The following is a 12,828-nucleotide window of genomic DNA, read 5'->3' on the forward strand; positions in this document are numbered from 1 at the left end:
GAAGAGCATCTCTGAACGCCGCACAGTACGTCCAACTTTGAGGCTACAGATGGGCTACAGCAGCAGAAGACCACACCGGGTGCCACTCCTTTCAGCTAAGAACAGGAAACTGAGGCTACAATTTGCACAAGCTCATCGAAATTGGACAATTGAAGATTGGAAAAACGTTGCCTGATCTGATGAGTCTCGATTTCTGCTGCGACATTCGGATGGTAGGGTCAGAATTTGGCGTCAACAACATGAAAGCATGGATCCATCCTGCCTTGTATCGGTAACGGTTCAGGCTGGTGGTGGTGGTGTCATGGTGTGGGGAATATTTTCTTGGCACTCTTTGGGCCCCTTGGTACCAATTGAGCATCGTTGCAACACCAAAGCCTACCTGAGTATTGTTGCTGACCATGTCCATCCCTTTATGACCACAATGTACCCAACATCTGATGGCTCCTTTCAGCAGGATAATGCAATGCCATGTCATAAAGCTGGAATCATCTCAGACTGGTTTCTTGAACATGACAATGAGTTCACTGGACTCCAATGGCCTCCACAGTCACCAGATCTCAATCCAATAGAGGAGCATCTTTGGGATGTGGTGGAACGGGAGATTCGCATCATGGATGTGCAGCCGACAAATCTGCGACTGCAACTGTGTGATGCCATCATGTCAATATGGAGCAAAATCTCTGAGGAATGCTTCCAGCACCTTGTTGTATCTATGCCACGAAGAATTGAGGCAGTTCTGAAGGCAAAAGGGGGTCCAACCCGTTACTAGCATGGTGGACCTAATAAAGTGGCCGGTGAGTGTATATGGTAACACACTATATACTATATATGACATATATGGTAACACACTATATACTATATATGACATGGTAAGTGGTACGTTATATACTATATATATATATATATAATATATATATATATATATATATATGACATATGGACATGAGGCCGAGCTGTTGCCCTGACTGTTACATTTCGGAGCCAACGACTTCACTGAGGATTCTTGGCTTGAGCTGTTCATAGAAAATGACATTTCCATCTTTTGCCGGCCCATGGATAGAATTCAGTGGCCCCCGTGTGCTGTTACTGCAGACTAGCCCTCACTAGGCCCTATGGGGTGTCAGAAGCTTCTGGTAAAGCTCCAGCAGTGAGGTCCTGAGGACAGGGCTGTCCATCATCTCTTGGTATCACGTCCATCGTGTCCACATTGATGTGTTTCATGCTGCTCTTCTATAGTGTGATGCCGCCATATAATGCACCTGTTTGTCCTACAGGAGAAGAGCTCATAAAGCTGGGCTCTGAAGACGAGCAGGGCTGGTGTCGGGGCCGTCTCCTCTCTGGGAAAACTGGACTTTATCCGGCAAACTACGTGGAGGACGTTGTGTCCTGAGTGTGGGGCGTCCTGGGAGCGGTGTGCGTGTGTGATCCTCCCGAGGCCAGGGGGAGCCCATGAACATTGGATCCTTCTAGTCCATCCATTGCTGCTTTTACCATATTATTTTAGACATGCAGTTCTATATATATATTTTTTTTTCTTAATAAAATTGCCCAGAGACCCTTCTGGCCGGCAGCGCGCCTGCGGTGTGGTCATCCCAGGATGTGCATTGTATAGTATATGGTTGTGAAGAGTGCGGGTGATGTATATAGCAAGTGTCCGAGCCGTGCTAGTGAGCCCACCTATGGCGGTCCCAGGGTCAGTCCTGTAGGTCGTGTCTGTCGTCCTCAGGCCTTGGTCTCACCAGCCGATGGCGGCCGGACCCTCTGACTGCTTTACCTGATCTATTTTTCTATTTTCCTGCCCACATTTGCACAGAACAAATACCGGCTGCCCTCTCACGGTGGCTGAGGGTGTTTTCCAAAAAAATTCTCCTAACACCTTGCTGTCCAGGGGTTTGCATGGTCTAGCGGTGTGTCTCGGGCCCGGCTAGGTACCCGGGGTCTGTTTTTAGGATGTTTGATGTCGTATTGAGGGTGAGTTTTCGGATGATGCTGGAGGTGGCGGCGATCACTCCCTGTATTATGTCCCTGCTCAGTCTGTGCTGGAACATTTCACCGCACCGCCAGGTTCAGCATGAGACGCAGGAAGCTCTGTGGACAGATGTGAGACTTGTTGTGCCATCTCATCATGCAAGTGACCTTATTGTGAACAATTGTCTTTTCTATTTAATGATGATAATAAAATCCACGTCCTTTTTACCCCACGTCTTTGGTCTCATTCACACTTGGTTGGTTTGGGTCTAAGCCCCCATCTGTGCACATGGTAAACCTGCCCCCTAGTGGTGACCTGTGTCTTGTCACTTAGAGGCGTCCACACGCTTGTGATGCCCCCTTTGCCCCCCAGGTGCTCAGCACAGTAAGTGAGGCCTTGTTATAATGAAGAACTCAACACAATGTTTCTATCCATCTTTATAACTCTGTCCATGTATCTAATGCAGCGTGGGGGGCCGGAACAAAGAAGCAGGTCAATGGGCATAGTATGCTAGCTGGATAGTGCCCCCTAGTGGTACAGTGAGATGTCAAAACATTGAGGTGACCAGAAGGCTGTGGCGTTGATGTAAAAGCACTGATGGGGCCGCTCACAGTTCAGGTCCCCTCCCCCCATATCCTTCTCTATCAGGTAGGCCGTCCATTACTGATCTGACACCTTCAGATGGTCAGAAGTCACAGCAAGGCTGTAGTCAGTCTGTGCGGGGGCAGGGCCTGTAAGCTGCAGCATGTCAGGGGACCAATGGTAATCTCTCAAGTCATGTCACAAGTAGGGCAAGCAAAGATTAGCAGAGCGACTTGATCCACGCACATATTACATTCCTGATCCGTCATATTGTGATGGAGCTGCTGCATTCTGGAGTCACTGCTTAAAGGGATCATCACTGCTTAAAGGGGTTATGTGCACTAGCCAACAAACTGGCCACCTTTCACAGTGCAGCTGTCAGTCCTAGGCCGGGGGCAGCCATGTGGGAATCTGCTGTAGGATATAGTGTGTCGCGTGTTTTTGTATCCGGTGAACTATTCCTGTGCGGTCAGAGGACGCAGATCTGAGTTGAACACACATGCGGCTGAAGGAAGGAGCTGACCTGTGACGGCATGACTCTGGGGGCAGAGATGGAGAGGACGGCGTGACTCTGGGGGCAGAGATGGAGAGGACGGCGTGACTCTGGGGGCAGAGATAGAGAGGACGGCGTGACTCTGGGGGCAGAGATGGAGAGGACGGCGTGACTCTGGGGGCAGAGATGGAGAGGACGGCGTGACACTGGGGGCAGAGATGGAGAGGACGGCGTGACTCTGGGGGCAGAGATGGAGAGGACGGCGTGACTCTGGGGGCAGAGATGGAGAGGACGGCGTGACTCTGGGGGCAGAGATGGAGAGGACGGCGTGACACTGGGGGCAGAGATGGAGAGGACGGCGTGACACTGGGGGCAGAGATGGAGAGGACTGCGTGACTCTGGGGGCAGAGATGGAGAGGACGGCGTGACACTGGGGGCAGAGATGGAGAGGACGGCGTGACTCTGGGGGCAGAGATGGAGAGGACGGCGTGACTCTGGGGGCAGAGATGGAGAGGACGGCGTGACTCTGGGGGCAGAGATGGAGAGGACGGCGTGACTCTGGGGGCAGAGATGGAGAGGACGGCGTGACTCTGGGGGCAGAGATGGAGAGGACGGCGTGACTCTGGGGGCAGAGATGGAGAGGACGGCGTGACTCTGGGGGCAGAGATAGAGGGGGGACATATAATTTATGGGTGACTGTAGGAGGATTATACTGTGTGCGGGCACATGAAAAATTAACGAGTGGGCGGAGTCAACACAAAAGTGGGCGGGGCTAAATTTGCACATTTTGTCCCTCTTTCAGTTCTTCAAAAGTTGGGAGATATGTATATGTAGGTGTAGCTGTACTGTTTATATACATATAGGTGTGTGTGGAGATATACATAGTGTGTATACATGTACTGTAGGTGTAGATTGTGTATATATGTAGTGCATACATATAAGTGTATCTGTACTGTGTATATGTATAGGTGTGTATGGAGATCTATATAGTGTGTATACATGTAGTGTACTGTATGAGTAGATGGTATATATAGGTGTATCTGTACTGTGTATACGTATAGGTGTGTATGGAGATCTATATAGTGTATACATGTAGTGTACTGTATGAGTAGATGGTGTATATATAGGTGTATCTGTACTGTGTATATGTATAAGTGTGTGTGGAGATCTATATAGTGTGTATACATGTAGTGTACTGTATTAGTAGATGGTATATATAGGTGTATATAGGTGTATCTGTACTGTGTATATGTATAGGTGTGTATGGAGATATATATAGTGTGTATACATGTAGTGTACTGTATGAGTAGATGGTATATATAGGTGTATCTGTACTGTGTATATGTATAGGTGTGTATGGAGATCTATATAGTGTATACATGTAGTGTACTGTATGAGTAGATGGTATATATAGGTGTATCTGTACTGTGTATATGTATAGGTGTGTATGGAGATATATATAGTGTGTATACATGTAGTGTACTGTATGAGTAGATGGTATATATAGGTGTATCTGTACTGTGTATATGTATAGGTGTGTATGGAGATATATATAGTGTGTATACATGTAGTGTACTGTATGAGTAGATGGTATATATAGGTGTATCTGTACTGTGTATATGTATAAGTGTGTGTGGAGATCTATATAGTGTGTATACATGTAGTGTACTGTATGAGTAGATGGTATATATAGGTGTATATAGGTGTATCTGTACTGTGTATATGTATAGGTGTGTATGGAGATATATATAGTGTGTATACATGTAGTGTACTGTATGAGTAGATGGTATATATAGGTGTATATAGGTGTATCTGTACTGTGTATATGTATAGGTGTGTATGGAGATCTATATAGTGTGTATACATGTAGTGTACTGTATGAGTAGATGGTATATATAGGTGTATCTGTACTGTGTATATGTATAGGTGTGTATGGAGATCTATATAGTGTGTATACATGTAGTGTACTGTATGAGTAGATGGTATATATAGGTGTATATAGGTGTATCTGTACTGTGTATATGTATAAGTGTGTATGGAGATCTATATAGTGTGTATACATGTAGTGTACTGTATGAGTAGATGGTATATATAGGTGTATCTGTACTGTGTATATGTATAGGTGTGTATGGAGATCTATATAGTGTGTATACATGTAGTGTACTGTATGAGTAGATGGTATATATAGGTGTATATAGGTGTATCTGTACTGTGTATATGTATAAGTGTGTGTGGAGATCTATATAGTGTGTATACATGTAGTGTACTGTATGAGTAGATGGTATATATAGGTGTATCTGTACTGTGTATATGTATAGGTGTGTATGGAGATCTATATAGTGTATACATGTAGTGTACTGTATGAGTAGATGGTATATATAGGTGTATCTGTACTGTGTATATGTATAAGTGTGTGTGGAGATCTATATAGTGTGTATACATGTAGTGTACTGTATGAGTAGATGGTATATATAGGTGTATCTGTACTGTGTATATGTATAGGTGTGTATGGAGATATATATAGTGTGTATACATGTAGTGTACTGTATGAGTAGATGGTATATATAGGTGTATCTGTACTGTGTATATGTATAGGTGTGTATGGAGATCTATATAGTGTGTATACATGTAGTGTACTGTATGAGTAGATGGTATATATAGGTGTATATAGGTGTATCTGTACTGTGTATATGTAGAAGTGTGTGTGGAGATCTATATAGTGTGTATACATGTAGTGTACTGTATGAGTAGATGGTATATATAGGTGTATCTGTACTGTGTATATGTATAAGTGTGTGTGGAGATCTATATAGTGTGTATACATGTAGTGTACTGTATGAGTAGATGGTATATATAGGTGTATCTGTACTGTGTATATGTATAAGTGTGTGTGGAGATCTATATAGTGTGTATACATGTAGTGTACTGTATGAGTAGATGGTATATATAGGTGTATCTGTACTGTGTATATGTATAGGTGTGTATGGAGATCTATATAGTGTGTATACATGTAGTGTACTGTATGAGTAGATGGTATATATGTATATATAGGTGTATACAAGTAGTATCTAGAGCGCCTCCTCAGGCCACTATACAGCCGCCATCTTGGCTCACCCAATAGCCGCAGTACCCGGAGCTCTCTTTGGGGGCACTAATATCTGCTCTTCTGATTGGTCCCTTTCAGTAGCCCCGCCCAGTAAAGTGATGTTGTCTGTGGTTGGTCGGTTGTGTTGTGCTCAGTGATTGGCTGCTTTGTGAGGGTTGTGTTCTGCCTTGTGATTGGTGGAGACGCCGCAGGCCCGCAGTGGTTAATGGGAGCGAGAAAAGATGGCGGCGGAGCCGAGCAAAGCCGAGATCCAAACCGTGTTCAAGAGACTGCGGGCGGCGCCCACTAACAAGGTGAGCACGACAAGAGCCGGCAGGCTGATACTCTACTGTCCGGTAACCGTAATGGCCGCATCAGCGCTCAGCCACAGCCCATACACCACTGTAGTAATAGGACATGTACTCTCAGGGGCCCGGGAAAGCTGAGTCACCACAGAGAAGCCATGTTATAGGTCACCCAGCTTTCCCACAGCCCATACACCACTGTAGTAATAGGACATGTACTCTCAGGGGCCCGGGAAAGCTGAGTCACCACACAGAAGCCATGTTATAGGTCACCCAGCTTTCCCACAGCCCATACACCACTGTAGTAATAGGACATGTACTCTCAGGGGCCCGGGAAAGCTGAGTCACCACACAGAAGCCATGTTATAGGTCACCCAGCTTTCCCACAGCCCATACACCACTGTAGTAATAGGACATCTACTCTCAGGGGCCTGGGAAAGCCGAGTCATCACAGAGAAGCCATGTTATAGGTCACCCAGCTTTCCCACAGCCCATACACCACTGTAGTAATAGGACATCTACTCTCAGGGGCCCGGGAGAGCCGAGTCATCACAGAGAAGCCATGTTATAGGTCACCCAGCTTTCCCACAGCCCATACACCACTGTAGTAATAGGACATCTACTCTCAGGGGCCTGGGAGAGCCGAGTCATCACAGAGAAGCCATGTTATAGGTCACCCAGCTTTCCCACAGCCCATACACCACTGTAGTAATAGGACATCTACTCTCAGGGGCCTGGGAAAGCCGAGTCACCACACAGAAGCCATGTTATAGGTCACCCAGCTTTCCCACAGCCCATACACCACTGTAGTAATAGGACATCTACTCTCAGGGGCCTGGGAAAGCCGAGTCACCACACAGAAGCCATGTTATAGGTCACCCAGCTTTCCCACAGCCCATGTATCACTGTAGTAATAGGACATGTACCCTCAGGGGCCTGGGAAAGCCGAGTCACCACAGAGAAGCCATGTTATAGGTCACCCAGCTTTCCCACAGCCCATACACCACTGTAGTAATAGGACATCTACTCTCAGGAGCCTGGGAAAGCCGAGTCACCACAGAGAAGCCATGTTATAGGTCACCCAGCTTTCCCACAGCCCATACACCACTGTAGTAATAGGACATCTACTCTCAGGGGCCTGGGAAAGCCGAGTCACCACAGAGAAGCCATGTTATAGGTCACCCAGCTTTCCCACAGCCCATGTATCACTGTAGTAATAGGACATCTACTCTCAGGAGCCTGGGAAAGCCGAGTCACCACAGAGAAGCCATGTTATAGGTCACCCAGCTTTCCCACAGCCCATGTATCACTGTAGTAATAGGACATCTACTCTCAGGGGCCTGGGAAAGCCGAGTCACCACACAGAAGCCATGTTATAGGTCACCCAGCTTTCCCACAGCCCATACATCACTGTAGTAATAGGACATCTACTCTCAGGGGCCTGGGAAAGCCGAGTCACCACACAGAAGCCATGTTATAGGTCACCCAGCTTTCCCACAGCCCATACATCACTGTAGTAATAGGACATGTACCCTCAGGGGCCTGGGAAAGCCGAGTCACCACACAGAAGCCATGTTAAAGATCACCCAGCTTTCCCACAGCCCATGTATCACTGTAGTAATAGGACATCTACTCTCAGGGGCCTGGGAAAGCCGAGTCACCACAGAGAAGCCATGTTATAGGTCACCCAGCTTTCCCACAGCCCATGTATCACTGTAGTAATAGGACATGTACCCTCAGGGGCCTGGGAAAGCCGAGTCACCACAGAGAAGCCATGTTATAGGTCACCCAGCTTTCCCACAGCCCATACACCACTGTAGTAATAGGACATCTACTCTCAGGGGCCTGGGAAAGCCGAGTCACCACAGAGAAGCCATGTTATAGGTCACCCAGCTTTCCCACAGCCCATGTATCACTGTAGTAATAGGACATGTACCCTCAGGGGCCTGGGAAAGCCGAGTCACCACAGAGAAGCCATGTTATAGGTCACCCAGCTTTCCCACAGCCCATACACCACTGTAGTAATAGGACATCTACTCTCAGGGGCCTGGGAGAGCCGAGTCACCACACAGAAGCCATGTTATAGGTCACCCAGCTTTCCCACAGCCCATGTACCACTGTAGTAATAGGACATCTACTCTCAGGGGCCCGGGAAAGCCGAGTCACCACAGAGAAGCCATGTTATAGGTCACCCAGCTTTCCCACAGCCCATGTACCACTGTAGTAATAGGACATGTACCCTCAGGAGCCTGGGAGAGCCGAGTCACCGCAGAGAAGCCATGTTATAGGTCACCCAGCTTTCCCACAGCCCATACATCACTGTAGTAATAGGACATGTACCCTCAGGGGCCTGGGAAAGCCGAGTCACCACACAGAAGCCATGTTATAGATCACCCAGCTTTCCCACAGCCCATGTACCACTGTAGTAATAGGACATCTACTCTCAGGGGCCTGGGAAAGCCGAGTCACCACACAGAAGCCATGTTATAGATCACCCAGCTTTCCCACAGCCCATGTACCACTGTAGTAATAGGACATCTACTCTCAGGGGCCCGGGAAAGCCGAGTCACCACAGAGAAGCCATGTTATAGGTCACCCAGCTTTCCCACAGCCCATGTATCACTGTAGTAATAGGACATCTACTCTCAGGGGCCTGGGAAAGCCGAGTCACCACAGAGAAGCCATGTTATAGGTCACCCAGCTTTCCCACAGCCCATGTATCACTGTAGTAATAGGACATCTACTCTCAGGGGCCTGGGAAAGCCGAGTCACCACACAGAAGCCATGTTAAAGATCACCCAGCTTTCCCACAGCCCATACACCACTGTAGTAATAGGACATCTACTCTCAGGGGCCTGGGAAAGCCGAGTCACCACAGAGAAGCCATGTTATAGGTCACCCAGCTTTCCCACAGCCCATACACCACTGTAGTAATAGGACATCTACTCTCAGGAGCCTGGGAAAGCCGAGTCACCACAGAGAAGCCATGTTATAGGTCACCCAGCTTTCCCACAGCCCATGTATCACTGTAGTAATAGGACATGTACCCTCAGGGGCCTGGGAAAGCCGAGTCACCGCAGAGAAGCCATGTTATAGGTCACCCAGCTTTCCCACAGCCCATACATCACTGTAGTAATAGGACATCTACTCTCAGGGGCCTGGGAGAGCCGAGTCACCACAGAGAAGCCATGTTATAGGTCACCCAGCTTTCCCACAGCCCATACATCACTGTAGTAATAGGACATCTACTCTCAGGGGCCTGGGAAAGCCGAGTCACCACAGAGAAGCCATGTTATAGGTCACCCAGCTTTCCCACAGCCCATACATCACTGTAGTAATAGGACATCTACTCTCAGGAGCCTGGGAAAGCCGAGTCACCACAGAGAAGCCATGTTATAGGTCACCCAGCTTTCCCACAGCCCATACACCACTGTAGTAATAGGACATGTACTCTCAGGGGCCTGGGAAAGCCGAGTCACCACACAGAAGCCATGTTATAGGTCACCCAGCTTTCCCACAGCCCATACACCACTGTAGTAATAGGACATCTACTCTCAGGGGCCTGGGAAAGCCGAGTCACCACAGAGAAGCCATGTTATATATCACCCAGCTTTCCCACAGCCCATACACCACTGTAGTAATAGGACATGTACTCTCAGGGGCCTGGGAAAGCCGAGTCACCACACAGAAGCCATGTTATAGGTCACCCAGCTTTCCCACAGCCCATACACCACTGTAGTAATAGGACATCTACTCTCAGGGGCCTGGGAAAGCCGAGTCACCACAGAGAAGCCATGTTATATATCACCCAGCTTTCCCACAGCCCATACACCACTGTAGTAATAGGACATCTACTCTCAGGGGCCTGGGAAAGCCGAGTCACCACAGAGAAGCCATGTTATAGGTCACCCAGCTTTCCCACAGCCCATGTATCACTGTAGTAATAGGACATCTACTCTCAGGAGCCTGGGAAAGCCGAGTCACCACAGAGAAGCCATGTTATAGGTCACCCAGCTTTCCCACAGCCCATACACCACTGTAGTAATAGGACATCTACTCTCAGGGGCCTGGGAAAGCCGAGTCACCACACAGAAGCCATGTTATAGGTCACCCAGCTTTCCCACAGCCCATACACCACTGTAGTAATAGGACATGTACCCTCAGGATCCTGGGAAAGCCGAGTCATCACAGAGAAGCCATGTTATAGGTCACCCAGCTTTCCCACAGCCCATACACCACTGTAGTAATAGGACATCTACTCTCAGGGGCCTGGGAGAGCTGAGTCACCACACAGAAGCCATGTTATAGGTCACCCAGCTTTCCCACAGCCCATACACCACTGTAGTAATAGGACATCTACTCTCAGGGGCCCGGGAGAGCCGAGTCACCACAGAGAAGCCATGTTATAGGTCACCCAGCTTTCCCACAGCCCATGTATCACTGTAGTAATAGGACATGTACCCTCAGGGGCCTGGGAAAGCCGAGTCATCACACAGAAGCCATGTTATAGGTCACCCAGCTTTCCCACAGCCCATGTATCACTGTAGTAATAGGACATGTACCCTCAGGAGCCTGGGAAAGCCGAGTCACCACAGAGAAGCCATGTTATAGGTCACCCAGCTTTCCCACAGCCCATACACCACTGTAGTAATAGGACATGTACCCTCAGGAGCCTGGGAGAGCCGAGTCACCACAGAGAAGCCATGTTATAGGTCACCCAGCTTTCCCACAGCCCATACACCACTGTAGTAATAGGACATCTACTCTCAGGGGCCCGGGAAAGCCGAGTCACCACACAGAAGCCATGTTATAGGTCACCCAGCTTTCCCACAGCCCATACACCACTGTAGTAATAGGACATGTACCCTCAGGGGCCTGGGAGAGCCGAGTCACCACAGAGAAGCCATGTTATAGGTCACCCAGCTTTCCCACAGCCCATGTATCACTGTAGTAATAGGACATCTACTCTCAGGAGCCTGGGAGAGCCGAGTCACCACAGAGAAGCCATGTTATAGGTCACCCAGCTTTCCCACAGCCCATGTATCACTGTAGTAATAGGACATCTACTCTCAGGAGCCTGGGAAAGCCGAGTCATCACAGAGAAGCCATGTTATAGGTCACCCAGCTTTCCCACAGCCCATACACCACTGTAGTAATAGGACATGTACCCTCAGGAGCCTGGGAAAGCCGAGTCACCACAGAGAAGCCATGTTATAGGTCACCCAGCTTTCCCACAGCCCATACATCACTGTAGTAATAGGACATCTACCCTCAGGAGCCTGGGAAAGCCGAGTCACCACAGAGAAGCCATGTTATAGGTCACCCAGCTTTCCCACAGCCCATGTATCACTGTAGAAATAGGACATCTACTCTCAGGAGCCTGGGAAAGCCGAGTCACCACACAGAAGCCATGTTATAGGTCACCCAGCTTTCCCACAGCCCATACATCACTGTAGTAATAGGACATCTACTCTCAGGGGCCCGGGAGAGCCGAGTCACCACAGAGAAGCCATGTTATAGGTCACCCAGCTTTCCCACAGCCCATGTATCACTGTAGTAATAGGACATGTACCCTCAGGGGCCTGGGAAAGCCGAGTCATCACACAGAAGCCATGTTATAGGTCACCCAGCTTTCCCACAGCCCATGTATCACTGTAGTAATAGGACATCTACCCTCAGGGGCCCGGGAAAGCCGAGTCACCACAGAGAAGCCATGTTATAGGTCACCCAGCTTTCCCACAGCCCATGTATCACTGTAGTAATAGGACATGTACCCTCAGGAGCCTGGGAAAGCCGAGTCACCACAGAGAAGCCATGTTATAGGTCACCCAGCTTTCCCACAGCCCATACACCACTGTAGTAATAGGACATGTACCCTCAGGAGCCTGGGAGAGCCGAGTCACCACAGAGAAGCCATGTTATAGGTCACCCAGCTTTCCCACAGCCCATACACCACTGTAGTAATAGGACATCTACTCTCAGGGGCCCGGGAAAGCCGAGTCACCACACAGAAGCCATGTTATAGGTCACCCAGCTTTCCCACAGCCCATACACCACTGTAGTAATAGGACATGTACCCTCAGGGGCCTGGGAGAGCCGAGTCACCACAGAGAAGCCATGTTATAGGTCACCCAGCTTTCCCACAGCCCATGTATCACTGTAGTAATAGGACATCTACTCTCAGGAGCCTGGGAGAGCCGAGTCACCACAGAGAAGCCATGTTATAGGTCACCCAGCTTTCCCACAGCCCATGTATCACTGTAGTAATAGGACATCTACTCTCAGGAGCCTGGGAAAGCCGAGTCATCACAGAGAAGCCATGTTATAGGTCACCCAGCTTTCCCACAGCCCATACACCACTGTAGTAATAGGACATGTACCCTCAGGAGCCTGG

The 12,828-nt window shown here is 48.7% G+C and overlaps 2 protein-coding genes across 8 annotated transcripts in view; both read left to right on the forward strand.

The window, feature by feature from the left end:
• Positions 1 to 2,196, forward strand: part of PACSIN3 (protein kinase C and casein kinase substrate in neurons 3) — a 62,113-nt gene extending 59,917 nt beyond the window's left edge. For all 6 annotated transcript variants that reach the window (XM_075280728.1, XM_075280727.1, XM_075280726.1 and 3 more), the window contains one exon: positions 1,275 to 2,196. In XM_075280728.1, the coding sequence (XP_075136829.1) occupies positions 1,275 to 1,390 (116 nt within the window). In that variant the 3' untranslated portion in view covers positions 1,391 to 2,196. The remainder of the gene's footprint in view (positions 1 to 1,274) is intronic.
• A 4,119-nt stretch (positions 2,197 to 6,315) lies between these two features.
• The window catches only part of ARFGAP2 (ARF GTPase activating protein 2), a 49,845-nt gene continuing 43,332 nt past the window's right edge, over positions 6,316 to 12,828 (forward strand). For both annotated transcript variants that reach the window (XM_075280740.1, XM_075280741.1), the window contains exon 1: positions 6,316 to 6,443. In XM_075280740.1, coding sequence (XP_075136841.1) covers positions 6,372 to 6,443 — 72 coding nt within the window. In that variant the 5' untranslated portion in view covers positions 6,316 to 6,371. The remainder of the gene's footprint in view (positions 6,444 to 12,828) is intronic.

Source organism: Leptodactylus fuscus, chromosome 7, assembly GCF_031893055.1.
Source record: "Leptodactylus fuscus isolate aLepFus1 chromosome 7, aLepFus1.hap2, whole genome shotgun sequence".
NCBI lineage: Eukaryota > Metazoa > Chordata > Amphibia > Anura > Leptodactylidae > Leptodactylus > Leptodactylus fuscus.